This window comes from Leptosomus discolor, chromosome Z (assembly GCF_034619465.1).
Source record: "Leptosomus discolor isolate bLepDis1 chromosome Z, bLepDis1.hap2, whole genome shotgun sequence".
Classification (NCBI taxonomy): domain Eukaryota; kingdom Metazoa; phylum Chordata; class Aves; order Leptosomiformes; family Leptosomidae; genus Leptosomus; species Leptosomus discolor.
This window is the reverse complement of record NC_141419.1, coordinates 49,908,515-49,934,233: the sequence shown is the minus strand read 5'-3', so window position 1 is coordinate 49,934,233 and position 25,719 is coordinate 49,908,515. Positions and strand designations below refer to the sequence as shown.

The 25,719-nt window shown below is 42.4% G+C and overlaps 1 protein-coding gene across 3 annotated transcripts in view; it reads right to left on the bottom strand.

Moving 5' to 3' along the window:
* Nucleotides 1-5,661: 5,661 nt before the first annotated feature.
* NRG1 (neuregulin 1) overlaps nt 5,662-25,719 on the bottom strand; it is a 181,778-nt gene continuing 161,720 nt past the window's right edge. For 2 of the 3 annotated variants that reach the window (XM_086479316.1, XM_086479315.1), the window contains 6 exons: nt 20,801-20,824; nt 16,125-16,227; nt 12,653-12,779; nt 11,066-11,196; nt 10,309-10,512; nt 5,662-6,307 (listed from right to left, as the gene is read on the bottom strand). In XM_086479316.1, the coding sequence (XP_086335442.1) occupies nt 5,662-6,307; nt 10,309-10,512; nt 11,066-11,196; nt 12,653-12,779; nt 16,125-16,227; nt 20,801-20,824 (1,235 nt within the window). The remainder of the gene's footprint in view (nt 6,308-10,308; nt 10,513-11,065; nt 11,197-12,652; nt 12,780-16,124; nt 16,228-20,800; nt 20,825-25,719) is intronic. The other variant, XM_086479317.1, reaches the window with a different exon arrangement.

Here is a 25,719-nt window from a genome sequence, read left to right as displayed (position 1 = left end):
TTGAACCCATGGAAACTTTGTGATCTTGCAGCAAGTAGCTCTTCACATTCCCTACACCTCACATGAAGAGCCACATCTTTCTGAATATTGTGCCCAGTAGTTTGGATTGATTTGTATTGGAAGAAGAACTGAACAGCCAGTCCTTTCCTACCCTCTACAAGACAATCATGTTTCCATAGACCTTTGTGGCATCTCCCCTTAGCTGTCCTTTCTTCCATATTAATGAGACCCAGCCTAGTCAGTGCCCCCTTGACCTCCCAGCTCCAGATACTTGTTAACCCATGTTGCCCTCCAAACTCTTCCTCATTATACTATTTCTATTCTGAGACAAGAAGACCAAGACCACTTATTGTATTTAAGATCTGCGTAAATCATGAATTTATACAGTGGCATGTTGACGTCATCTAATTATTCCTAGTATCTGATTTGCTTTAATGACTGTTACTGAGCAGGGAGGTGACATTTTTGTAGAGCAGACTCTCACAGCCCCAAGACAGTGTCAGTTCTGCCCTGTCTCGCCCAAACCCCTCTAAGCCTTGAGTAATAATGGTCAGGGTAAAGCTAATAACTCTAATTTAAGAAACTAAAAATGTTGTACCTAGGAACAAGAGTGTCTGCCAGACACCTCCATAGGGACAAGTCAGAAAACTCAGGGAGCAGTGGCCCACAAAGAAAGAACAAGACCTTTACAACAACATGTGGATCCAGAAAGATGGTGGCTAGTAACCTGACACAGTCTGCTGAGCAGCTGGGCCAGTACAACACATAAACAATTTAATCCAGCACCTCTTTTACTAAAAATGAATAACAAAACCTTAATAAATCAACAATTACTTATTGCTGTATTTGGGATAATAAATTCTTTAGTTTATCAGTAGCTTGTGGCTTCCATAGCATGTTCTTTGAACAGTTTGCCTTTCAGTTACATCCCCTTTCTCTCCTGAACAATAAATTAGCATTCATTTTTCTTTTAAAAGAAAAGAGGGGAAAAAGAGGATATATTACAATTTTTTTCAAAGCAAAAAGAAAAATGCAACATATTTTTGACATATATCTTAAAATAATACGAGGATAACTTTCTCCACATGTTAGATGCCTATGCATAAATAATAAAGGACGTTATGTTATTTACAGTGTTACACAATTAACTAAGAGAGTCTCATTTAACACATAATCCATAAAGACAGTAAATGATGAAAACATCCAAGTATGTACAAGATGTATTTACAATAGAATAGAGAATTACAAATGATGATAATTGGTCATGTTCTTTGTCTGCCCTTCTCTGCAGCATTTCATAGGTGCTTTTTTTTGTTTCTTACTAGAAGTAAGTCCCAGCTGAAGATAAGTAGCCACACTGCAGGGCCAAAAAGTGTTCAACAGGCTAAGAAGTGTGTCCTTTGAGGGGACACAGGTTTTCTATCCTGAATGCTCAAGAAACTGCTTGCAATATGTGTGAGAGAAACAGGGAGATGCAGTGTTGTTATTTTGGAGGACTGGAAAGAGAAGGAGCTTTTCTGTTTCCCTGATAAAGGCAGTGACTGATCTCTTAAACTTGGGGGTGTTGGGGTGGCTCAAGTGAGGAAGGGAATAGCTGGGCCAAGAGGAGGGAGTAGGTTTTTCTGTGTTACGTGAGAACCTCTGTGGAGCTGTAATGATTTACACCAGCTGAACAGGCAGGCTGTACCAGCTTGTGTATAACATATTCCAGTTATGCACCCCTGAAGGAAGCCTTTTATCCTGGAATAATTCCTGCATATAAACACATACACAGGGAAATCTCGTGGCTCAAGTTAAATGACATGGAAAGAAACCAGGACAATCTGAAAAACTCTGCCACCACTGGAATATTTCCCCCTTCTTCAAAGTACGTTCTCCCTTGCCATGACTTTCAGCCAGAAATTGGCAAGGGTTACACAGTGATGGCTCAAGGGTGTTGGGACTGCCTAGCTCAGAGGTCTGGGTAATGAAGCAAATATCCCCGACAGGGGAGCTGGCCTTTCCCGTAGGCACTTGCTGGCTCTGCTCCATGCTGCTGCAGTTTCCAGCCCCTTGGCCAGCAGGAGATGGGTGCAGCCTGCCAGCAGAACCTGTGGCCATGTAGACTTGCTAACTTCAGGGTGTGGACTTGGATGACATGAAGCACCCACACAGTGTGCTAAAAGCAAGTCCAGAGGTAAGGGGCTGTGTCCAGCTCCCACTTCTGTGAGTGCCAAGCCAGGGCAACTCCCATAACTTGCTGTTGCATGAATTGTGCTGTAAGACTGGGCTCTCCCCAAAGACCTAAGGGCTTAGGCAGCCATATCCCCAATTGTATTTCTTGTTCTTAGGTCCATGTGAAGTCCCCAGCCTAATTTCATGCTTACCCTCTAACACATTACTATATACTCTGGGGGGAGGAGGAGCAGGGACTGCACACCACTTTGACTTTGGGGCACTGCAACAGAAGAGGTGTGGCATTTTCCCCTAGACCCACACCAAATAAATCTTACATGTACAGCTCCCAAGCATGCAATTGCTCCTTCCTTTTATACTGGCCCTCTATAATAACAGTGTTAGTAGTCAAATAATTTACTCCACTTCAAGGCAAGTTCCCTTTCTATCCTGATTAATTTGTCTGGGCTATCACAGACACTTCAATGAGAGCTGGCCTTGTGGGTGACCTATACTGGAGGAGATTAGAGAAGACCTGTGTTATAATCTCTGTTCTGCCACTAAGATGGGTGATTTTGGGGCAAATATCTTGTTCATCTGCCATCCTTTTTGTGTCTTCTCCATCCTGTAAGATCTTTGCAGTATCAGAGAACTTACTGAAATGACAAACTTTCAAGTGCCTCTGGAAACTCAACAGAGCAAATCCTTTGGAAACTGGCAGTCTGCATCAGGAAAGCCCACCAGGCTCTTTGTAATACCGAGTTGCAGAGTTACTGGGGAGGTGGATGTTCTGCTGCATGGGATTGCAGATAAATAGGCATGACTAAAGGAATGAAAATGAGTGTATGGTATCTAGAATTTGTAGAGAGCTTTTGTTTTGGTTTGCAAAGGCAAAGCGGGTTCAAGTACATGCCAGCTAGGGAAAAAAAGGCAAAGGGGACTTAAGTCCAGACAGTATGTATTTGACGAACTTTGCCATCTCCCACAGACTTCTCAAATAAGCAGTGCTGTTTCAGCCACCATGTAGCCCAAAGCTGTGCTAGTTTCCTAGCCTTTTGCTTCTACCACCAACATCCTAGCATACAACTTTGTCATCATCTTCTTCCTATACTAAGTTTTTTTTCTGCTGAATCTGGCGGTCAGGTAGACTCACTCATGTTCTCACTAATGTGATGTGGTTGATTTATACAGTGAGCAACTCACTGATTTTCATCATCCTGATAAACAGCTTCATTTACTAGACTTTGCTTTCAGGTCTCAAATCAATAGGACACCTTGTTCAGCAAAACTCTTAAACGCGTGCTTAACTTTACACATGCGCTGGATGCGTCAATAGGAGTCTAGCACATGCTGAAGATAACTTTTGCTGGGATTAGCGTAAGCATATGCTTGAATAATTTACTGAGTCAGGGCTTTAGTTCCTTGGGTTTACATCTCACAAAATTTCCTTGACTTATTTCTCTTCATTTAACTGGGACCAGGATGTGGCCCAAAGGATGCATGTAGTTTGGCTGAAATTCTTTTTTTCTTGACATGGCTCTTATTTAGAGTCCAGTAATACCTGTAAAACATATGTTCTCATTTTCAGAATCCCTGGAGTCTAGGAAAAGCATTTGTTTTCCACATCAGTCCTGAGTCTATGCTGTGCCAACTGAACACACAACAAAAATCAAAATAAGAGGCAGAGTGACCCTGACTAAACTGATGGGAATTCAGTGCAAAAGAAGCTGTTTGCTTCTGTTTGAATGGATGTAACTGCTCCAGCACTGACAGCATACTTGTTTGTTACTAGTCAAAGACTTCAAGGCCATCACTGGCTATATAAACACGGATATCAAATAGCCACACACACTATGGCTGTAACCCACACAGTGTGCTTGCCTTCATAACTGGGCTTTGCATCAGCCTTGCCTCTCTCACCCCAAATAATGGAGCCAATAAAGGCAAGTAGAAATGAACTCCATACTTCCGCTATCTCCCTCCTACTTGCCTATAGTTTTTAACCATTCAGCAAGTCAGTTCCTTCCTAAAAGTCATTTGTGTCCCAAGAGTAACCCTTACTCTAACAGCAACTCTTAACAAGGTATTGCTAGAAGCTTGTCAGGGTTCCTTCTGAGGAGGAGAAGAAAGGGGAGAAAACTGAGGGGAAACAAAAGAATAAATCATCTATTAGAAATCAACATTTAAAAAAAAAGAAGTGAAAACTGATTGCACTTTTATTAGTGGCATTTGTTTTCCAGCTAGATCTCTTCTTCCTTGCTTGGTTACAGATACCGCTATTATATTTGTCCCATTAACTTAAACTAATATAAGGGGTTTTTTTCTTTTTTTTTTTCTTTTTTTCTTTTTTTTTTCCTTTTTGTAATAGAGTATTGGGTCCAAAGCCTCAGCTAACCTCAACCCATTTTCTAAGGGATAACTAGAACCATTAATATCTGGAAAATAATGAAATGGCAGCTCCTAGTGATTACAAGCTGACCTCTGATTAATAATATATTTGGTTTAAAATCACAGTATTACTTTCTTTCTATAGGTAACATTATTTAATGCAGGTTGGCTTTTTTTTTGTTTGTGGTTTTTTTAATCTTTTTAAAATTTTTTTAAATTTTTTTGTTATCCTGCTGTAATTAATAGTAGCATGCTGTTAGATCTACTATTATCCCAGTGCTCAAAGAAGCAAACCTTTTGGCTGGCAGAGAGCAGACAAAACTCATTTCATATACGGAAAGCAAATAAAGCTTCTTATAGAATCACGGAATGGTTTGGGTTGGAAGGGACCTCAAAGATCATCTAGTTCCAACCCCCCTGCCATGGCAGGGACACCTCCCACTACACCAGGTTGCTCAAGGCTCCATCCAACCTGGTCTTGAACACTTCCAGGGATGAAGCATCCACAACTTCCTTAGGCAACCTGTTCCAGTGTCTCACCACCCTCAGGGTGAAGAACTTCTTTCTTGTATCTAGTCTAAGAAAACATTTTTTGTTGGTTTTTTTAAATCTTTTTTAATTTTTTTTTTTTTTCTCTGTTTGTGTGTGTGTATGTGTGTGTGTGTTTTTCTGGTGGGGTGGATAAGGTGGGCGTGCCACTACAGGGCTTTTTGATCTGGGGACTACAACAAGCGACCAGAGGGACTTCTGCAATTCTTGCAAATCATACATCCAGTCATTATAATGCAGTGCACAAAAAAGCCAGGACAACTGAGGGCTAGAAGGTTTTGCAAAATACTATGGGACAGCCATCATTGTAACTGTACAAAACTTGCTCTTAACGTAACATAACATAAAGGCACCATTGATATCTTTCCCCATTTTTGAAATACTGTAAAAAATTGCTACATATGGCACATACACATTTGTACATACGTATATTTAATTTATAAAAGTTTTTTTCCCTCTCCTGTTTTCTATCTGCGGAATTGCTAAAATAAAATAAATTGTTTAATTTAAAGGTGGAATACTTCATTATATAAAATAAAGTTTTACATGTGAATCTATGTGTTTTATGTTTTATACAGCAATAGGGTCTTGGTTAGCTATTACACTGGACAGCCTTGCTTGCAACTCTTCTGGTGTGGAGAAGCGATTTGCTGTGTTAGTCCTGCTTTCAGTGAGCCGGTAAGCTGCGGCTGGCTCCATACTGGTCACCACGGGGTTTGGTATGCTCAGGAATGGTGTATCCTCGCCTATTCTTTCGTCTTCGGTCTCAGAGCTGCAGCTCTCAGAGCTCATGTCAGAGTCTACTTCCACCCTACTGGAAATGTGGCCGTTGGGCTTTGTTCTTTTGACCCTCCGGCTGTTGGTGAGTTTCTTTGGAGGCTCCTGTGCTGGTTCGTACTCCTGTGTGGTCTCATACTCCTCATCCTCCACTATCCGCAGAGGACTTGGCGGCAGGCTGTTGCTCTCGTGGGCAGCATTGTGGTGGAAGGAGTTGAACTGCTGAGGGTGGTGGTCGTACTTCTCACGTAGCTGCGGTGGGGTCACCAGGAGCAGTGGTCGCTCCTCTTCTATGAAGGGACTCACTGCCACCGAAGGGATGGAGACGGTTAAGCTGGAAGCTGGTGGCGACATTTTGGAGGGGTGGGACTTGGGAGAAGTTGGCGTGTGGAAATCGATGGGTGACATGCGAGCTGGGGTTGTCATAGCTGAGACATACCTGAAGAAAAGAGATGGGGAAAGGTTGCGAGCACAGGAACCGTGGTCACATGTGAATGCAGCTGCTCATGTGGGCTGGGAGGGAATCCAGGCAAGGACCCCTTAAGATCCCCAGCATGCTCACACAGGGCTACTAGAGAAACTTTCCTATTGCTATTGATCCTATAAAACCAGTGACTTCTGGGACTTTGAGCAAAACCATTTGAGAGCAGGAGGAGCATGGCAAAGCCCCCAAGTCTGTTCGCCTCAAAATAGCCATGGAGATGATAGCATTATTTGCCAGACTAACTTCCTGGAATGAATGCAGGAATGGGATCCAGAGACTGGGGGTCTGCCAGAAACTTGCATTTGCAAGTATTTTCTCAAAATGAAAATGGCTGTTTCATTTCTGGCAGGATTTGACCACAACCTGGCATGCATGCAAACAGACAGGAGTAGAGAAAGGAAGGGAACTGAGGGACAGTCCTCTTGGGGCTCAAGCCTGTTCTGGCAACTAGACTGTCTCAGCCTAAGGAGGACAGCAAAGTTTGGACAAAATCCAGAGCCAGATTCTGCTAATTTTAATCACTGGGGGTAGTCAGAGGAGGCTTTGCAGCACCACCCCAAGAGCTTTGTGCTGCTCCACTCCTTGACTGCTAGTTATCCTGGCTGGTAGATTCATCTGCAAAGAAACATGAAGCATTATTTGTCCTCATATGGGAACAAATGCTGACAGAGAGGACTGTCTGGCCTAGTGGTCATGATCGCTCTGCAAAGTTTGCCCCTATTCCTTTGTAAGTTTCTGTCAGAAGGGTAGTGGTCAAAGGCAATTTCTGAAAATGAAGCTCAGGTGACAGTACAGAGTTTGTCCTGAAGGAAGAGGAAAAAAAATGTGAGACTCTCAGTTGGTTTTGAACCAGCGGAACTCCATGAGATGCTGTGAGGTCATATGGATTCACGCCAGGTGAGGGTCTGCCTGAAATCTCTTGATCAAAGGCACAGTGCCCAGCATGCCATTTTGCATAGTTTGGCTTTGCTTTTGTTTTTATCCTAAATTCACCTGCCTGATTTTCATCTGTGTCCAAATTTAAAATCTCTCTAAGCTCCATCTCTTACACAGGCCCATTGAGATGAGTTATACGGCTATGACTGATGAAGTTATTTAGTTTTTCATTAGTGATTTATTTATCTGAGCCTGAAATTACCAAAATAAATCTGAATCCAACTTTCTTACCCGATCTATGACTCAGTTGCAGGTATTACGCTTGCTTAAAAGAGTTATTGGATAAAAAAGAAACCAGGACAGATCCTGAACTGACGTGTAGTAGAGTAAATTGAATTCAGTAGAGGTGATTTTGATTTACATCAACCAAGAAGCAGGAGAAAGAAAACAAAACTGGAGTTACACATGGGAATTAATCAAGCTGCTTGCTAGCAAGAGACCAATTAATAGGTCTGTGCATTGCATGAATGAAGTAATTCTTTATTTTTCCTTCCGTAACTGAGCTTTTCATCACTTTCACATTTTTAAATAGACATTGTATGAAAAACTGAAGCCTTTCTACTTCCCCAGCTGATACATTGTTGAACATACATCTTCTTGATACACTGGATTTTAGCTAAACTGGTTCAGTTAATGCACTAAGTTAGTTAAATATGTTCAGCATACTATGCATGCTTCCATCAGTGTCAAGTTACTCATAGTGGGGTGTTGAGCATTCACACATTTCTGGTGTATTCCCCCACATCATAATGAAGCAGTGCTAACAAGCTGAGGTACAGGAGCCGAACATATGCAACTCTGTCCCATCTCAAAACGAAGGTTAAAAGGTGATAGATTTATCCAGCTTCATGACCAACAAGAGGTAAACCATGCTGGCTCAGTGAAAGGCGAACAAAGTGTATCCATGGACAGCCAACAAACATTAACTAATTACATGCTGCCAATTCATCATATAGTCTAGCCTTTCATGCGGAGATGGCATTTTTTGATCATCTCTCTTGAAAGATATCTAAGGACTTTCTAAAATATACGTGCTTGGGGCCTTTGTTCATGCAAACAGGTGTCAGGGTATGGGATCCAACAAAGGGAAGGGGTAAGGCAAAAGAACCCCTTGTAATGTCTGTTTTATTTAATTTTAAAATTGTGAAGTAGCTGGGGAACTGGAGGGTGGAGGGAGCACAGTCTTGATTGATCAACTCACAGCACAGCAACATTTGATGGCTTCAGGAAGTAATTAGTCAGCTCGTACATTTCTTTATGTTTAAGAGTCATTTTTAGCTGCAAGTAACTCTCATTTTCCCCCATATATACATGCACATCCATCTTGGAAATAATCTGGCATGTATTTCCTGCTTGCTATAAACAGATGAGGCCTAATTTAATGCCCAGGGAACTGTCTTCTGCATTCCAAATTCATGATCATTTCAGGCACAGACTAGGCCATCAATGTCTGGTGAATTATCACAGAAATGTTGCCACTTTTCACCTGTAGCATAATCTTCAAGAAACACAGTAATTGATGAAATGCCTTCTTTCTTCTCATTGAAACAGAAAGGCATACGCCCTTTTCCCCCACTAAAATCTAAACAGCTCATATCAGAATGATGTCCCAGGCAATGCAGGAAGACAGCGCAAATGATCTTTGCTTCTCACACACAGATGTCCAAACATACTAAGCTGTAATACTCACCATCAGTGGGCATGTGGCCATGTGTCCTGTATGGTTCCCAGGCAGGAGACAATGCCATATTTACTGCTATAGGTCCTGATCCAGCAAAGCACTTAAGCACACTCTGAGCTCTACCCGTGTGAGTAACCTTGCTGATTTCAACAGGGCTACTTGCACAATTAAAAGTTAATCTTGTTGAAGTGCTCTGCTGGATTGGGGCCATGGCTGTTTATGTCATGTAAACCAGTATCTTGAAATTAAATTCCATGGTAAATAACAGATAACTTTGTTGTAAGGAGAGAGCTAGTTCACTGTCCTTAGTGGTCTTACAGGCCTTACTCGGAGAGCTCTCAGATGTGGTGCCTTATCCCACTGCTAAGCAGTTGTTTCTATAGCAGAGGGAGCATCACAGAAATGGCTTTTGCTGTACTTGCACACTCCTTTTTCTAGAAACCACAATTTGTCTCCTTGGGATTGCCTGGCTGCATTTTTGACATCATGGACATCCCATGAGATCAAATCTCTTGTGATTTCACAATGCTCAGGGAATTGGTCCAGTAGCTCTTTGTTTTCCTCTTCTTCTGCCTCTGATTGTTGGGAGCAAAGCTCTCTTCCAATGTGTTGTTTCTTCTCAGTCTTCTTCTGCTACTCTGGGGCCATCCCATGCTCTTGAGACAAAATCCTAGCCTAAAGCTGAGAAGATATTTTCAGTATTTCTTGCAACTGATGCACTTGAAGGCAGACCTTAGGTACTGATGAGCCAGCCTTTTCAGAGAAAAAACTACTTTGCTGGAAAACTCATGGCCAGCTTTATTTCTAACTACTCCTGATTTAATAATGACCTGGCTTCTTCTGGCTCATACTTCGTGTTTCTTGCTTTTATTTAAGAAAGTGTCAAGGGGAATTTTTGAAGGAGGTGATTGGTTTAGGAGCTGGAATCCCCTAGAAAGTAGGTGGTGGCAGAATTCCTATACTGTTTAGGAGTCTATAGTGTCCTCCTCCTATGGATCAACACATTGTGTTCTCCCCACCTTGTCTGTCTCACAAAATCCCTCAGTTTTTTCATTTGCTTCTTCTAAGAAACTGATAATTAGGCAAAGATACATTTTTACTTTATAATGGAAATTTCTGACAAATGACTTCAGTGTAGCTTATCCAAATGTGAACTGCTGGCTATTAGGAATAAATCCAGCAGAGGCAAGAAGGGAAGAAATGCTTTTGGTAACTTTAAAATATTACCAAGCTCTCCACCTTTACAATTGAGGACGCGTATGCCCTACATGAACAGCTTTGAAACCATCTAGGAGCACCAGGCCTTGCCAGCTGAAAGCAACAAGGTGGGGTGTCCTACCTTTCACTGTGAGGAGAGTCTCGGTAGGAGTCAGGAGTCTCTCTCGCATGCCAGAGGAAGCTGTTTCCTTCTCGTGGCCCACTGATGCCATTGAGGCGGCCCCGGGGCCCTGCTGGGCTGGTGTGCCTGCTGTTCTCCATTGAGGAGCTGACGAGCACTGAGTGGCTTTCGGAGAGGATGCTTTCGGTGTGGCCATTACTCCAGCTGGAGAGCAGTTACCAGGAAAGGAGAAGAGGGGAGGAGAGCATGAGAGGGTGCTTCACTGGCAAATGCAGATAAGCAGAAGTTTAGATAGGGGAAAGGAAGGGCTCTGCCGCTGCTTGGGATGTGCAGTGTAACCTTTGGGTTGGTAACTGGGGCTGCAGAGTTTTGTGAATTGTGTGAATTCACATGCATCAAAATGATTTTGCATGTGTGGATAAAAGGAGAGGGAAGAGGGCTTCCCAGTCATAAGGACTGTCACTGATCTAGCAGTTTGCATGTATTCAAATTCACTGTAACAGTATTGCAATGCCATTCAGTTAATGAAGCTCTTTGTAAATTCCTAGAAAGATAATGAGTTAGATGACATGACATGTAAATTCCTAGAAAGATAATGAGTTAGATGACATGACATCAAATATTGTTAGTCTTAAAATGAAAACACTATGAAGGGAGCACAGAAATTTTCTGAGTTTGTTTTTTTACCCATCTTTTCGGTTTTGCAACAGTGACAGATCAGATATTACAGGTGCTCTTTGCCTTTCCCTTCCAGTACCTGTGGCTGGGTGTCTGGGTGACTGTCACGGAGTGATGTGTTGTTGAGGTGTAGTGGCTCGTAGAAAATGAGGTTTCTGTTTCTCGCTCGATGACATGCTCGCTGGAGATTACGTTTTTGGAAATATACTGCTGAAAAAACCCAGACAAACCTCAGGTTTACAAACTGTAATTCACATCACATTTGCAGACATCATTTCCAATCCCTCCCCTTCCCCCTCAAGTCACAGTTTTTTACAGGTGCCAAAGCACATACTTAAATATGGACAGAAACCGTGCTGACACACTTGAGCACATTCATATACATCTCTGCATACACATCCTATCTAAACTCAAAGTAGGAGGAAAAAAATGAGGAAATTAGCAAAGGTCTGCATCCCAATCAGGCTATAAAAAACATATGTATTTAACAAGGGAATGAGAAGTCCTCATGGATAGAAACCTGGAAAGGAAACCCCTCCTTTACTACCAGGTACATCAAAAATACTGTTCTTTGATGGAAAAGACAGGAGTTGTTAGCAGTAGCAATTGTTCATTGCAGGATAAGAATCTGGGCATGAAATGGCTATTTTCAGTGCCCATGTATGCAGCAGACCAGGGTGGACTATCATCAGGGGATGATCTGCAGAATGGGCCAAAGCCTCCTGAGGTGGGGCTGGAGGTGTGCAGTGTCCCACCTCCCGCACAGCTTTTATGTAGAGCCCTCCCAGTGCTGTTGCTGGTAGGACTCTCTATTTTCCTCAGTGAGGAATCTTGGTTTCCCCTCTCTTAATAATCTGACCATGGATTTAGGTCTTTTGAGGGGAAATATTGGAAGCTGAGCTCTTCTGAAAAGGTGTCTTGGCCTTAACCAAGGTCAGTGGGAGCAATCCCATTGACTTAGATGAGCTAGGGCTCATCCCTGCAACAAGCCGTCATGAATACGTACAGCAACAGTGGAGCATGAGAGCAGGGATGGCTTGAGGTGGCAGGAAGCTGATGCTCCCTCTGGGCACCAGGCCTCCCTGGGAAAGGGAGGAGAGGAGGAAGCAGCTACAGGCCACATGAGCTCTGGCCTTTAAGGCCAAGGGGCTTGAAGAGTAACTCTCTGCTCTGCTCTGACAAATGGCTGGGGGATGCCCCATCTCCCCAGTCACTGCCACTATCCAGGTGAGATCTTCATTCAGACTTTTACCCCTGAGTTCATAATGTCATATTCCTGATCCAAGGGGGCTGCCCCTACTCATCAACCATTAAGCCGAGGGCAGTAGGAAGAGCAAAACACGTGTGTTTGAAGAAACTGATCCCTATACCACTTAGCCCTGCTGTAAAGCCTGTTAGTGTCTTTTTCTGAGCTTTCCTCTTGCTTTTGGTGTCCTAGGTCCACAGGCACAGCTGCAGCACTGCAGCATGCCCCAGTAGGCTGGCCATCTGCAGAAATTTATCTCATTTTACTGCACATTTTTTGCAAAGTCCCTAATTGTTTCTGTGTGGAGAAAGGCAAGAGAATTTAGCCACCAGCCTGTGGCAGGTAGAAGTTTAAAAGCTATGGGGTGAGCTTTGCTGTGGCATGGGCAGCCTAGGCTGAAACATGGGCAGTAAAACCTACGTTCACCAGCTGGACATTATCCGGTGGTGGGTTGGGATGGTGTGGCCCATTGGCCATGTTCATCACATTGTTTCTTTCCGAGCGCAGGCTCTGCCGAAGACGGTCGTGCAACTTTTTCCTCTGCTTCCTGCGTATGAAACGTGGAAACAATTTTAATAGACAAAGGGAAAGCAGCTGCACCTTTCAGCATGTTGATGATGATGATAATAACATCACTTTTTTTTGCCAGCACTTTCCCCACCACTGCAAGATCTCAGAGTAACTCTGAAGACCGCAGGTCTAATTGCAGCTGGAGCTGTGGGGACCTGAAAAGGGGAAAGGATGTGTGGGAACCCTTCCAGGAGTCAGCAGGCCACAGAGGGATGGGAAAAAGTGTGAGGAAGAGGGAAGCCATTTCTAAGCCACAATCCATCTCAGGAGGAGCTCTTTCCTCCACTCAAATGTGAGGGGTGAGAGGTTTTAACCCAGCCACCTTGACACCCTCACCATGGCCATGGGCACATTTCTGACAGCCCACCCACCGGGTTACACTTCTCCATTCACCAACAGGGAGCCGAGGTGGCCTCACCTTGGGGCTTGCTTGCAGCCATTGGAAAACACGGCATGTGCCATGATCTTTATGATGTGACAGCTACATATTTTTTTGTGGGATTTGTCCCCTACCTCAACAGTGCACTTCAAATACATAAATGTGTTAAAGAAGTGAAGGGTGCATAGGAAGCCCCAGAAACCCAAAGCGAGTGAATGTGTGAGGTATGACTGAGCCTGCAGTCATTCTGGCAGCTCCGGAAGGTTTTTTTACAGTAACACCAGATTAACTCTGGAACCTAATGATTACCAGGCAGATGCCCGGGCTGCTAATGCATTCAGCAGAACCATCCATCAACCACATGTACTAACGGCATTGTCTCTGGCTGACTTGGATGCTTCTACCATGCCCCGTCCTCAGCTGCTCCTTCACCATTTGCTAATCCTTCCAGCTCTCCTCAAGAGAACTTTTCAGGAGAGCATTACAAGCTGTTGGTAGCAAAACTTGCAGCATAGTAAAACCTGGCACTGTGAAGGCCATGCAGAACACACTAAATAGAACATGAAAATAAATGCCTGGAGACATGGCTATTCAATTTCAGACTTAATTTAGCAATATTCCCCAGTTTTGTCTGATTATAGTGGAGAACTTCCATCATCCTGCCGCAGAATCCAGGGAAATGAAGGGAGGATCCGGGCTCCAATGCACCGCAGAGTGCATATGACCTTGGCTGCGGCAAGAGCTAAAGTACACACAATTCCCTAAGCTGCATGCAGAAGTGCAGATAGTTTTGGCAGGGTAGGATAGTATAAGATATAACCATTTTCAATCCCGTTTTGAACTCGAGGGAACTATTCCAAGCTTTCCAAAAAGGAGACGTGAGTTGAAAACAATAAATATGTTGAAGCTTGATACCCAGGGAAGCTTAAAGAAAACATGACTGGACACACTGCATTTTACATATTTTCTCTGTGTGTATGTGCCTGGATAGTAGAAGATGTTTAATTTATGTCACTTCACATGAATGGTATAAGCAGACATGGCTGCCTTGGAAATGCTCCTGTCTCAGCAGGACACAATCCCTACTCCATGTAGGCTTTGTATTTGGAGGATAACCAGGCATCATCTTAGGACATCCAGGTGGCTAAGGCGGAGGAAGAATGCAGTGCCAGGAGATATCTGAGCACTAACCAAAGACCTGCCTAGGCTGAGAAGCAACACAGACAAGAGTTTAACTTGATTTCATAGCCTCCCTTCATGAGACCTTGGAGACCTTGGGAGCTGAGGACAACTCGAGTCTCCTGACATGATAAAGAAAGTGGGTTCTAGCAGGAGTTTCAGTTCATCATCTATGGGTCAGAGATCCTGGCACATATTGCCCAGGAAACTGTCCCTAGGAAACTGCACTACTTCTCACCTTCAGTGATCAATGTATTTGCATTTTGCATGCTTCCATGTGTGCCATTTTTCCTCTAGTAAAAAGACACTAACTAAAAAAAAGAAATTACTCCAGGAAACTGAGAAGAAAGAATAATCGGAAAGTTAGTGTGTACTTCACTTTTTCTGAGAAGCCTTTCCTTTAATGTAAATGACTTGCAAATAAAGCACCTCTGAATTAAGACTTGGTGTCAGAGGATACTGCCTTAGCATTTGACCAGCAGTATCTCTTGTAAAGATACCAAATCTAAGGCATTACATTTTATTTAGTGTGTCCTCCTAACACCATTCCATGATTTCCCCTGTTTCCGGGTCTTCCCTTATTAGAAGGAAAGAGCATGCAGGGAACATCTCACAGACAGCAGGCTGGCATCGCTACTGCATTTGAAGGGCCATGAACTGGCAGCTCCCTTTCATCAGCTGGGTTTGTCTGACAGTGATCGCTCACATCTAGGATACACTGTGACGAAGCATCCAGACCCCTGATGGATTCTGGGGACTCTTTATACAGAAAACTACTTCAGGACCCTGACTAAATGTTTGTTGAAATTCATGGGGATGTCTTAGCTGATTTTGATGCACTTTGGACCAGGAAAGATACATTTTAGCTGCCCTTGCTTGCCAGTTGTCATTTCTAAAAGCAGTAATTGATCTGATTCTTTATTACTGTTTCAGTTGTTCCCCATTGACCACTGGGACAAGGTGTGGGTCAGAGCAGCGCGAGTGTGTGGTTGGACTATCACCAAGGCAAGTAAATGATTCTCTTCCTACTCCCTTTTAACACATCCATTATTGGTGGGTCTTACAAGGAAGACCAAAACCACAACTGCCAATCAGGCCCTGCCACAGCAGATAAGGTTTATACAAATGTGGAATATTTATGATAAGGGTTTTCTGTGTTTTGGTGGAGAGATTTCTAAGAGTAGCCAGAATTTTTGGCAGCACAAATACTGCTGTAATTTATGGTCCAGAGTGTCTCATGCGTATTTGAGAGTCACCCCCAGTAATTTACAGAGACTCACAGAATGTGTTTAAGTGCCTACTTTTGCATTGGGAGCACTTTTGTGTTCAGTTCTTTGGCCTTTGGTGTTTAGTAACTTTTAGTACTGTTAATTTTGCCTCAAATACAAACAAACTAGGCTGATATGTAAAATCTACTGCGGGAGAGCAACATGATTTCAGTGTTGGGGTTTGCTCCTTTCCAGCTGGGGAAACCAGCTAGAACGAGTGATAGACAAAGAATTGCAAGTCAGTGAAATTCACTTGAGTCATATCTGAAAGGTGAGAAACCTTTCAGATACCTGTCTTGTTTTTGCACTGCTGATGGACATGGAGACCTGCACCCACCTCGCTTGGATCAAGAGCACCCTGGCCACAAGTTTGTCTCTTCAGTTCAGCTCTGGAGAAACCCAGATACAGCCTTATACTCAGAGGAGTAGAGACTACAGTCAAATGGGAAGGCCCTGACCAACAACCATGGATACAAAAAAGAAGAGAAAAGTTTACTTGGTTTTGCAGTAGGCCACCACACACATGATGCCAACTACTAGAAGAGCAATGCAAATGCCAGTTATGGTCAGCACCCGTTTCTGGTACAGTTCCTCAGCTTCTAGAAAGGGACAAAAACAGAGAAAGTCACAACATGGAGGATGGCTAGGCAACGAGCACACAATCAACAGCTGGCATGCTACAAACCACTGCACAGATTCACACAGCCACACTGAAACACAGCCACCACACTTCAGGCAGACTCATTATTGACTGCAAGGGGAACAGGACTACACCATAATTACACCATAAGCTCTTAACAGAGCACTGGGGACGAGTGACCATCCGTACAATTACAGTCAAAAGTAATCTTTTTTTTGGTATGGGTCAACAAGAATAATATCTAAGAAACAACTTCACAATTGACAAAGACTCAGCTTTTGCTGGAAATAAAAATGCAATGCACTAAGGCAATAATGAATTTGCAAATGTTTTGGAAGTTTTGGTCTGCAAAGACAGCTGGAATGAAGGCAAATTTTATGGGCCTTAAGAGAAATTTATTTTCGAATTATCTGTTTTGGATTGTTTTCATACCCAATGTCCCTCTGCCCCCATGTCAATTTTTATCTCAGTTGTCTTTACAGGAGAGATTTCAAAATATCCTTCTACATCTGAGACATGAGCTTGGCTTGTAATTATATCACCAATGGAAATGAAGACAGGTTTTGAGCTCTGGTCATAAAATTCAGACTCTTTCTCCAGTGCTTCTTCAAAAACACAGCAATATCAACAACCAGCAGTGCCTTGTATCAAAGAAATGCTGGGTTTCTACTTGCGTCTCTTTGTGTCCAACAAAGGAACTGCTCTACCTATGAGTGGCAGCTTGCTCAGTGACGACAACTTGTTGCTGATCTCATTCATCAGAGATATTTCACTATTATAAAGATGTTAGTAGCACAGGTAATGTTTGGGTTAGATCTACCCCTGCACTCCAGCCTCACACATGCTTGGCAGAGAGCATCCGTGAGTGCTATGCTAGGGAAACGTTATGTAAGGAGCACTGAAACAGAGGCATATTCTATGTTGGTGCTTTATGGATGCGGATTTGCATTCCTGTTTTTAGGACAAAAATGGGTGTCTAGCTTTTCTTAAGTCTCATTTTTGATTAAGCAGACGGTCCAGAAAACTTGCTCTGGACAATCCAGGCCAGAGGGTGGCCTTAGGTCAGACTGCAATATTGACCACAATCAGAATACCAGCAGGTGATTAAAAATAAATGAATGAATAAAAGCCGCACACCTCCACGACTTCATCCTTTGGAATAAATTCCAGCATTATTCCTGCTGAAAGGGACTTACATGAACATAAAAGGTGTGTGGGGCAATTCACCAGGAGGTATAGAGATGCACAATGCTCTCTCACATGTGCCATGAGTCTCTGACCAAGCTGAGGCACTTAAATGATCTGCTGCCATAAAAGCCAGGCCAATTCAGGATAAAATGCTTCTTACTGAAGAGGAGGCAGTCATCCCTCCAATGTGTTCCCCAGGCTTACCTAGTTTAGTTTTAAAGTTGCTGTGGGCAAATGGCAAATATTCCATGCAACAAACCACAAAGCAAAAAGAAAGCTTAATTTCTCTGATACAATGCACCTTACCATGGAACAAATTTGTCCTACAAGCCAAACCCATTATAAACCAAAACATCAGTAAACAGGTCACGAGCACTGTCAGACAAAATTAATAGCATCAATTATTAACAAGGGGCAGGGGCGGGGGGGGATTGAGAAGTGAGTTTGGTAAAACTAGGATGCTGCAAAAATGTATTAAAGAAAACAAAAATATAACTCCAAGAACTAAAAGTCAAAAAAGGGAAGGAAGAAAGGGCTGAAACTCCGAAACAAACCACACCAGGACAAAGAGAAAAAGAGGAAGGTGAAATATAGGTAAAGACAAGGTTAAAGGATCGAGAATTCAACTGCAAGCCTGGCACAGCATGCTTGATACTGGAAAAAACAGAGTGAAGAAATGCTTGAGGACAAAAATAAAAAAAGGCTGAAGCAGAGTGTGAAGGGATTTCTCATACAGCATAACTCCTCACCTACGCTAGTTAGTGGCACTTTCCATTTTTGCCCCTTCCCGTTTTTGCCCCTTCTGAAAGCGCTTATTAGTTAGCCATGGAATCGGTGTATTACGAGGATGTCACAGGAAACAGGAGGATTGTGCTAAGCAATTTAGGGGCAAATTTGAAATGCCTGAATTTTTTTTTTTTTTTTTTTTTTTTGGTCATGCTGTCAGCTGCTAGCTTGTGAAAGCAAAATGAATAAAGACATACAAATTGTTTTTTCTTGGAAGGGAAGGGAAAGGAGGAAGAAGATTAATTAACAATGGAAACTCTGTTTGGTTGTTTATATTTGGGTAAAAATTGCACTGACTTCAGGAGGTTTACTCGAGGCTGAGGCTGTTGCAAATAAGCCAGGTGTCTGGCTGGTGATGGCCTTGCTAGGGCTGCCAGTGGGTTAAGGCTTGTCATTTGTGTGTTGGATGCTCCTGGGCTCTCACTCACTGCAGGGGAGGGGGGTGCAGCAAGGGAGCAGGGCTGCGGGTGCAGCCTCTTGCACTGGCTCATCTTCTGGGACTGTAGGTCTTGTGGGGCATGGAGAGATAAATCTCCGGGTCTGCTTTCATTGCCTTAATTCCCACCCGCGTCCTTTGAAAGAAGGCCCTTAGGACAACGCAGATTGACATGCTGTGCATGAACAGCACTGCTGTCATGCCCTCCCTCAAAGCCATGGAGGGGGGAATGGCTGCTTGTGAAGGCACATGTGTCTGGGCACATCTTGCCCAGCAAACCAGCAAGCTCCTATGTAAACCTGGCTGTGTTCTTGGCTGACAAGGTCTCCCTGCCTGCGACACCAGGGGCCAGCTGGGGGATGCCCGGGAGGCTGCTGAAGGTGGCAGGGGATGCTGGTGTCCAGGCCGGGCTGGGGATCCTGGCCACAGTTCTGCAGGCGACCTAGTGCCTCCAGGACGAGCCTTAGCCTCTTAGGGGTCTTAAGGCTAGAAGAGTTTAGTGAAGCAGTGACCAAACTCCCACAGGGCACTTGCCCTCTCTCTCTGAACGGCGTCAACATTTACAGAGCCAGTTAATGATGCCTAGACAAATAACAAGTGCTGTGTTTGCAGTGCTCATCAAACTTGCTTGAAAAAAATTAATAGCAGCCTTGGGGAAAAGTCCATAGAGAAATATATGTGCAGTCAGAATTTAGAAAAGGTGTTAGCCTGCCAAGTATTAATAATAATTTTTTCCCCTGAAGAACGCTCGGAAAATCAAATCAACTTGTGACTTGAGTCAAGATATCTATGTGCAGCCTTTCATACATGCACATTTTGCAATTAATTTCACTTCACCCTAATTAATACATAATTGATGATATATACGGTCTTAAATTTGCTCTGTTTTAAAGTGGTTTTTTTCTTACAGGTCTCTGGAGTTTTTAAAATAATTTAATTCCAAGAAGTGATTCCACTGATGTAATTTCATATATAAAGCAAAATTTGCAAGTCAGTTTTTTAAAGGATTTTAATTTAATTCCTCATATGTTAATGTAGCCATATATCTTCTACTACAGTCTAGTACTTGTGAGTGAGAAATTAATATTACCCTGTGATAATAATAATAACAATAAGCTGGGTTGTGAGAGAATTTGTAAATTTGGACTTGTAATGGGTTTTCCACAGTTCACAGCTTAAGCTAATGACATTTGGTGGGGGCATTTTTAATAAGAACATGAACTAAAACTGTGTAAAAAGCATCATTGGCTGGTTCTTCTCATTTGCCAACAATTTTAGGAGATTTCAAAATAAAACTGATCTGAATTCCAAGTTAGCCTATCCAAGAGATGTATTATTTGTCCCCCTGATTACTAAATGTTACTCAGGTAAGTACAGTCTATTACTGAAGAGAACCTTTAAAATCTATTTCTATCATATTTAAGCTGAAGTGTAAAAGCAGCATCCACTGCCAATGTTCTCGGTTCAGTGCAATATGAGTTTGGTATTAGAAATATTAAATACATTTGCTGACTTGAGGATCTGGAGTCTAGCTTTAAACCTCCACTTACATTCCTAAATAACTTTCAGTTCACTTCTGATTTACAGACCTAGAAACATATATACGTATATCATTTACACATACGTATATGCATCTGATTAACATACCTAGCAGTTGGTTTAGACTTAAAACTTTACTTGGAAACCAGAGCTCAAAACTAAATTTGCAGAATTTTACGTGGCTATAACAGCTTTTTTTTTTTTTTTTAACGGTCTGTTAGTCATTTTGCTTAATGCTTATAGTGTTTCCAAAATTTTGCAACCCTAGAAGAACTTAGCAAAAGCAAATGTCAAGACCAGTCAAAATTACACAGTGGAAAAATGAATTTACACTATGTTATGATTATTTCAATAATTCCTAGAACTCCTTAGGTCTGGAATATCCTATCACCATTATCAAGAAAAAAATTAGCTGATCATTGCTAACATTTTGACAAGGGTTGTTGTTATAGCTGTATGATCCCTTCTAAAGCATAAAGAAATTGGTTAGGAATTGAAAAGGGGAGGTGCAGAAAAAAAATAAAAAGGGGTTTATCTCTCAGGTTCTAAAATCTGCAGGCTAAAAGGAATGATTGGTCCATACCCATAAATTCAATCCCAAGATGCTCTGCCAATGCAGAAAGGTGACAAAAAAAAAAGAAAGAAAAAGGAAAAAGTTTCAGAAAAGAGCAATACACTGTACTCAAAAATAAATCACATATGAGAATTAAGGCTATTCTGTGTCTGCACACGAAACAGGAGAAAGGGGCATGTAGTTACATGGGAATTGCTGAGTTCGCCCCTGTAAGCTACATGACCAGACCTTCTGCAAGTGTTACACACCAAAATACCTACGGGGGATCTGAACAGCTGCAGTGCAGGGAATGAAGCAGGAACCATCAACCCTTAAAGATCTTACTGAGATGAAGGGGGCTATGGCCTGAGGATGCCACATGAAATGGCTGGTTGTTTTCAAATGGGACCGTGAGAGCACAGGGATGCTTTACAAGGGGCAGCATTCCCCTGAACATGGGTCATGCATTGCCCTTGCTTCTGGCCCTGCTCCTGTCCCCAGTATGCGGCTCCTTGCTCTTGTGGCTTGTGACATGGAGGTGGCTGGGACTTCACTCAGCAGTGGGAGCCCTTCTTAGCTTTGCAAACTGACTGCAGTAGGGCTCTCCCTTCTGGAAACTGAGGAGTCAACCCCTTTTTCCTTGCCTTTGGGCAACGATGCCTCCACCCGCCACAGAACCACCCATTGGCTGGCTGGATGCACCCTGGGTTGCAGGGGCTGATGCTATTTACATGGATCATATGCCCAAATTAGCACTCCCAGGCCCCAGCAGCCAGGGGGAGGGATGAGGAGGAACACAGGTTTCCCCTCCGGCAGGCACCCTAGGAGAGCCTTCCCACTGGGCCAACACCATAACTGTGGTAGCTCTCACTTTCTTTGCCCTTACGTGTTGCAAAATTTAAATCCAACCTTAATTTTCTGACCACATGGATTTTTTATGTAGTTTGTACACATAGGGAATGCCAATTCTTTCCTGCCAATCAGCAACATTTTAAGGGTTAAGTAAGTTGGATACCATCCAGGTCTCTTCCTAAAGAGCCAGTATTACATGCCTGCGTGAACACTGCTAACGATATGCATTAGTTGCATAGAAAGCTTGGTTAAGTCTTCAATAAAATGAATGACATGCCCATGCATATATATTGCTGTATTTATGCTTGCTTATAGGTAAGACACCTAGCCTGGATGTAATTTAATTTTAGGGGAAGTAATTCATATCATGCAGTTTCTATTTCAAATAATTAAATGGGAAGTTGCTACTTCAAATGGGAATAAATTCTGGCTGAAAGCCCTAACAAGAAAACATGCTGAAGAAACATGCGTTGTTATTCAAACCTAGACGTCATGTAGCTCTTTTTTATCTTTGGTATTCTTAGCTATATTCCCTAGACCTGATTAAAAGAAAGCAGAATATCCCAACACTTCTCATTTTATAAACAGATATTTTTTTTTTAATCTTTTCCTATCTAATCCAATTTTATTGCATACTTTTAACATGCAATGTGGTTTCTATTGAATATTTGTCCAGATGCTCTAAGAAGAAATACAATTAATTATTTTTAACAACTCAGTTTTCATTCTGGATGTGATTTTTGTGGGGGCAGTGTTGGAAGAAAAAATGCTTGGGAAGCAGGTTTGTTTCCAAAAAGTGACTTAAAACTACAATTCATTGGATATATCGTAGCATGCTGGACTCCAGGGTCTACAGAACAAGAGTATGATGCCTGGAAATGCTTGAACAGATTGTCCAGGGCTGCATGCTGTGTTCATGAGTGGTGTGCCACAGCTGCTATGCACTCAAAATTTTGAGGTGGCTACTCTATAGAATTAGGTGGGTCGTTAGCCTGGGGACGTGGTGCTGCCCAGTGAGAGGTGAGCACAGTTGCAGGTTTGTGTGGAGACCTTGCGCCTGACAACAGAAGGACCCATTGGGATCATGTGCAGTAGCAGAGAGGTCAAGGGAGACCAGTTTCACCTCTGATGCATCAAGGTGCCATATTTCTTAAGTCATTATTTAGTTTTCTTATTAAATGTGTCTGTGGTTAATGAGGAATTCTAAAAAAGTTTCCTTTTCATGTAATTTGAATTGAAAATAAACTAAAATCCCTCAAACTATCAGAGCAGAACTCTTAGATGTTATCCAATTCTGCTTGAGGGGCTGGAATGCTGTGCCTCTTTGTGAGGCTTAGGATACACTCTGGATCCTAAATCTTGGTACATTTCAGTGGTACTCAGGCTGTAAAATTAATTTTGAACTTGGGATGTTAAGTCCTATGGTTCCTGCAAAACTGTTATCCTACAAATGACTTGAATCTCAGAAGTAAAGAAAATGTCCTTTCTTAATCAGAATATTCCATCATAGCAACTTAAGCATTTAATGAGCATTAACTGAGCAGTTTGTAGTGAAAAACTGTCTTCTTTAACCTTGAGCAGAAGATGGACAATAACATTTTTCAAATCTGTGTGTATCATTTAGGAGTCTTGGTCTCAGCACATAAAGAGCACAACTGAGGGCGCTTAAAGTCTTTAGAAAATGGAATTTTCAGGTTGTCTAGTCTTGTCTAGTACCCTCATACAGATGTGACCACTGGAGAAATACATTGAAATTGAGAAATATTGAGCTAGTAGAATCGCTGAAAAATGGACTTCCGAAGATCTGTAGTTTATATGGGAAGACTGAAAATCGAGGTTATTACAGAGTAATAGCAGTTTTGGTCATCCCTCTAGAATACCATAGCTTTACTCAACTCTTGCCCCCTTTAATTTCTCAGACAGGCTCATCTTGACAATATAAGGCAAGGGGTGTCATCTGAACAGAAACTTCTGTCTGCCTTTCTTGATACTGTCCCTCTTGCTCACCAAGTATGGACACAGTTTAAACTGGTGTCCTATGACAGAACACTTGCCTTCAGGAAGGCAAAGACCATATTCAATTCATGCCTGAGATGGCTCACAGCACGCCCCACATGTTGTTCTATATTCACAGTATGTATACAACTGTTAACTAGTGAAGCAAGCAAGGTAATTTGCCCTTTGGGTAGGGTCCTTGGCCCATCAGGGGCATTTGGAAGTACAAAGAGTTTACCTGTAATTATGCTCTAGACAAGTTTTCGCAACCTTCTATTAATCCAAGGCTCCACCAGTGTTACTTATCCCAAAGATCATTCTGCACGGTGTTGCTATAAAGAGTTCTCATGCATAGCTATATAAAAATTGGCCAAAACTTTTAATGTTATTTCATTACTGTTATTTTCCTCCATTTGTCTTGCTTTCTTGCCTTCAAGGGAGTGAATGTGTGAACATGCAAATACAGCAAATATATCTGCACGGAACAAATGTATTTTTCCAACACTTTTGTGGACCACCTTCTGGGGTCTTAGGGACCAACAGTGGACCATAAGCCTCAAAGTCAAAACCACTGCAGCAAAAAGCCAGAGTATTAGGGAAAACATCTGACAGCAGCTGTGACTCCTGTGTTCAAGGAAAGGACATAACAGAGTCTGCCAGCCAGACTACAGAGATAAGCAAAAGTATAAGAGTTTGTTCATTAATTTCCCTTGGTGTGCACTGCTGGTAAGCACCAGTAGAAGGGCAAAAACTGCATAGCTGCAGTGCTGGAGGTAACTGTGGCAATGGGGAATCTAACAGCCATCACCTCTCAGCCACAAGAGGTTGTCCTATGTTTGGTGCGTTTGCAAAGCTCGAAGCCAAGGGACATTCAGCCTAAGAATGTGCTTTCCAGTAATCTTCCTCACACCCATTCCCAGTTATGCTCACGTTTCTCACATCCATTCCCAGTTATGCTCATATCTCCACTGACAGAAAGCAAAGACTTTTCTGTGGAAGAACTTTTATTAAAATGAACATCCACTGAAGCTCCTGTTCCCCTTTTCAACCTATTTTTACCAGACCATGATAACGGAATCCTCTAGGGCTGACCAAACTACTGCCAAGACAAGCCGGTTAGCCTTGCACTCTGTTGGAACAGGCGATTTCCAGAATGCTCAGTATTGGCCTTATTTTGATCTTGCACAAGGCCCTCAACAAAGCTCATGACTTCAGAATTCTTGCAAATACCAACCTTAGGGCAGATTTCTGATGCTAACTTTTTCTCAACATACAAATACAGAACCTTAAGATAGTAACAGCTCATCAGTAGGCATGCTTGGCATGGAACCCCATTGACCCTTTCTTTCCAAATGAAGAAAGACCCTTCTGAAAACAAGTAAAATTAGATAGCACTGTATAGTTCACATATACACCTTTGTTTCCTACTGGCACCTAGGCTGTTCAACATCCTGATTTGCTCTGTACTTTGCAAAAGCTGCATCTGCAGAGCTAAGGTAATTACCTGCAACACTTGCTGCAAAATACGAACTTGGCTTTAAGCCCTAAATGCAACATTTGCCTGAAGACAACTCTCATTCTAAGTTCCCTTTTTAATTGTATGCTCTGGTCTGTGTTGGGTGTAATAATAAAAAGTCATATAAATGCTTCTTAATTGATTTTTTTTTAATTAAATATAAATGTTCTCCCACAGGACCCTTTCCAAAAGTGTCATTTTAAGATTTGTAACAGTTTAAGAAACGTGACATTATACTGCAGACGCAGGGCACATAGAAGTGCCAGAGTCTCATAGCCATTGTCTGGGGCTCTCAGGGTAGCCTGAGGTAGGTAGTGGTGTGCTTCCCTGGCAATGTATTTCAAGGAAAGGAGGGCTGAACGAGCTTAAGTACTTAGAGCTGATCATAACTCTTGCAGCAAGGCAAGGGCTTCTATGCCTTTTCCATGGAAGCAATTTCAGGAAAATCTCAGCCTGGTGTCTACTGCCCAAAGATTCATTTAGAAATGTTAGGAAACTGGAGAACTAATGTAAGAAAACCGACCTAAATTTCTTTTTTTTTTTTTTTTCCCCCTGAGTAGGAAAATAAATTTATGATCAACATACA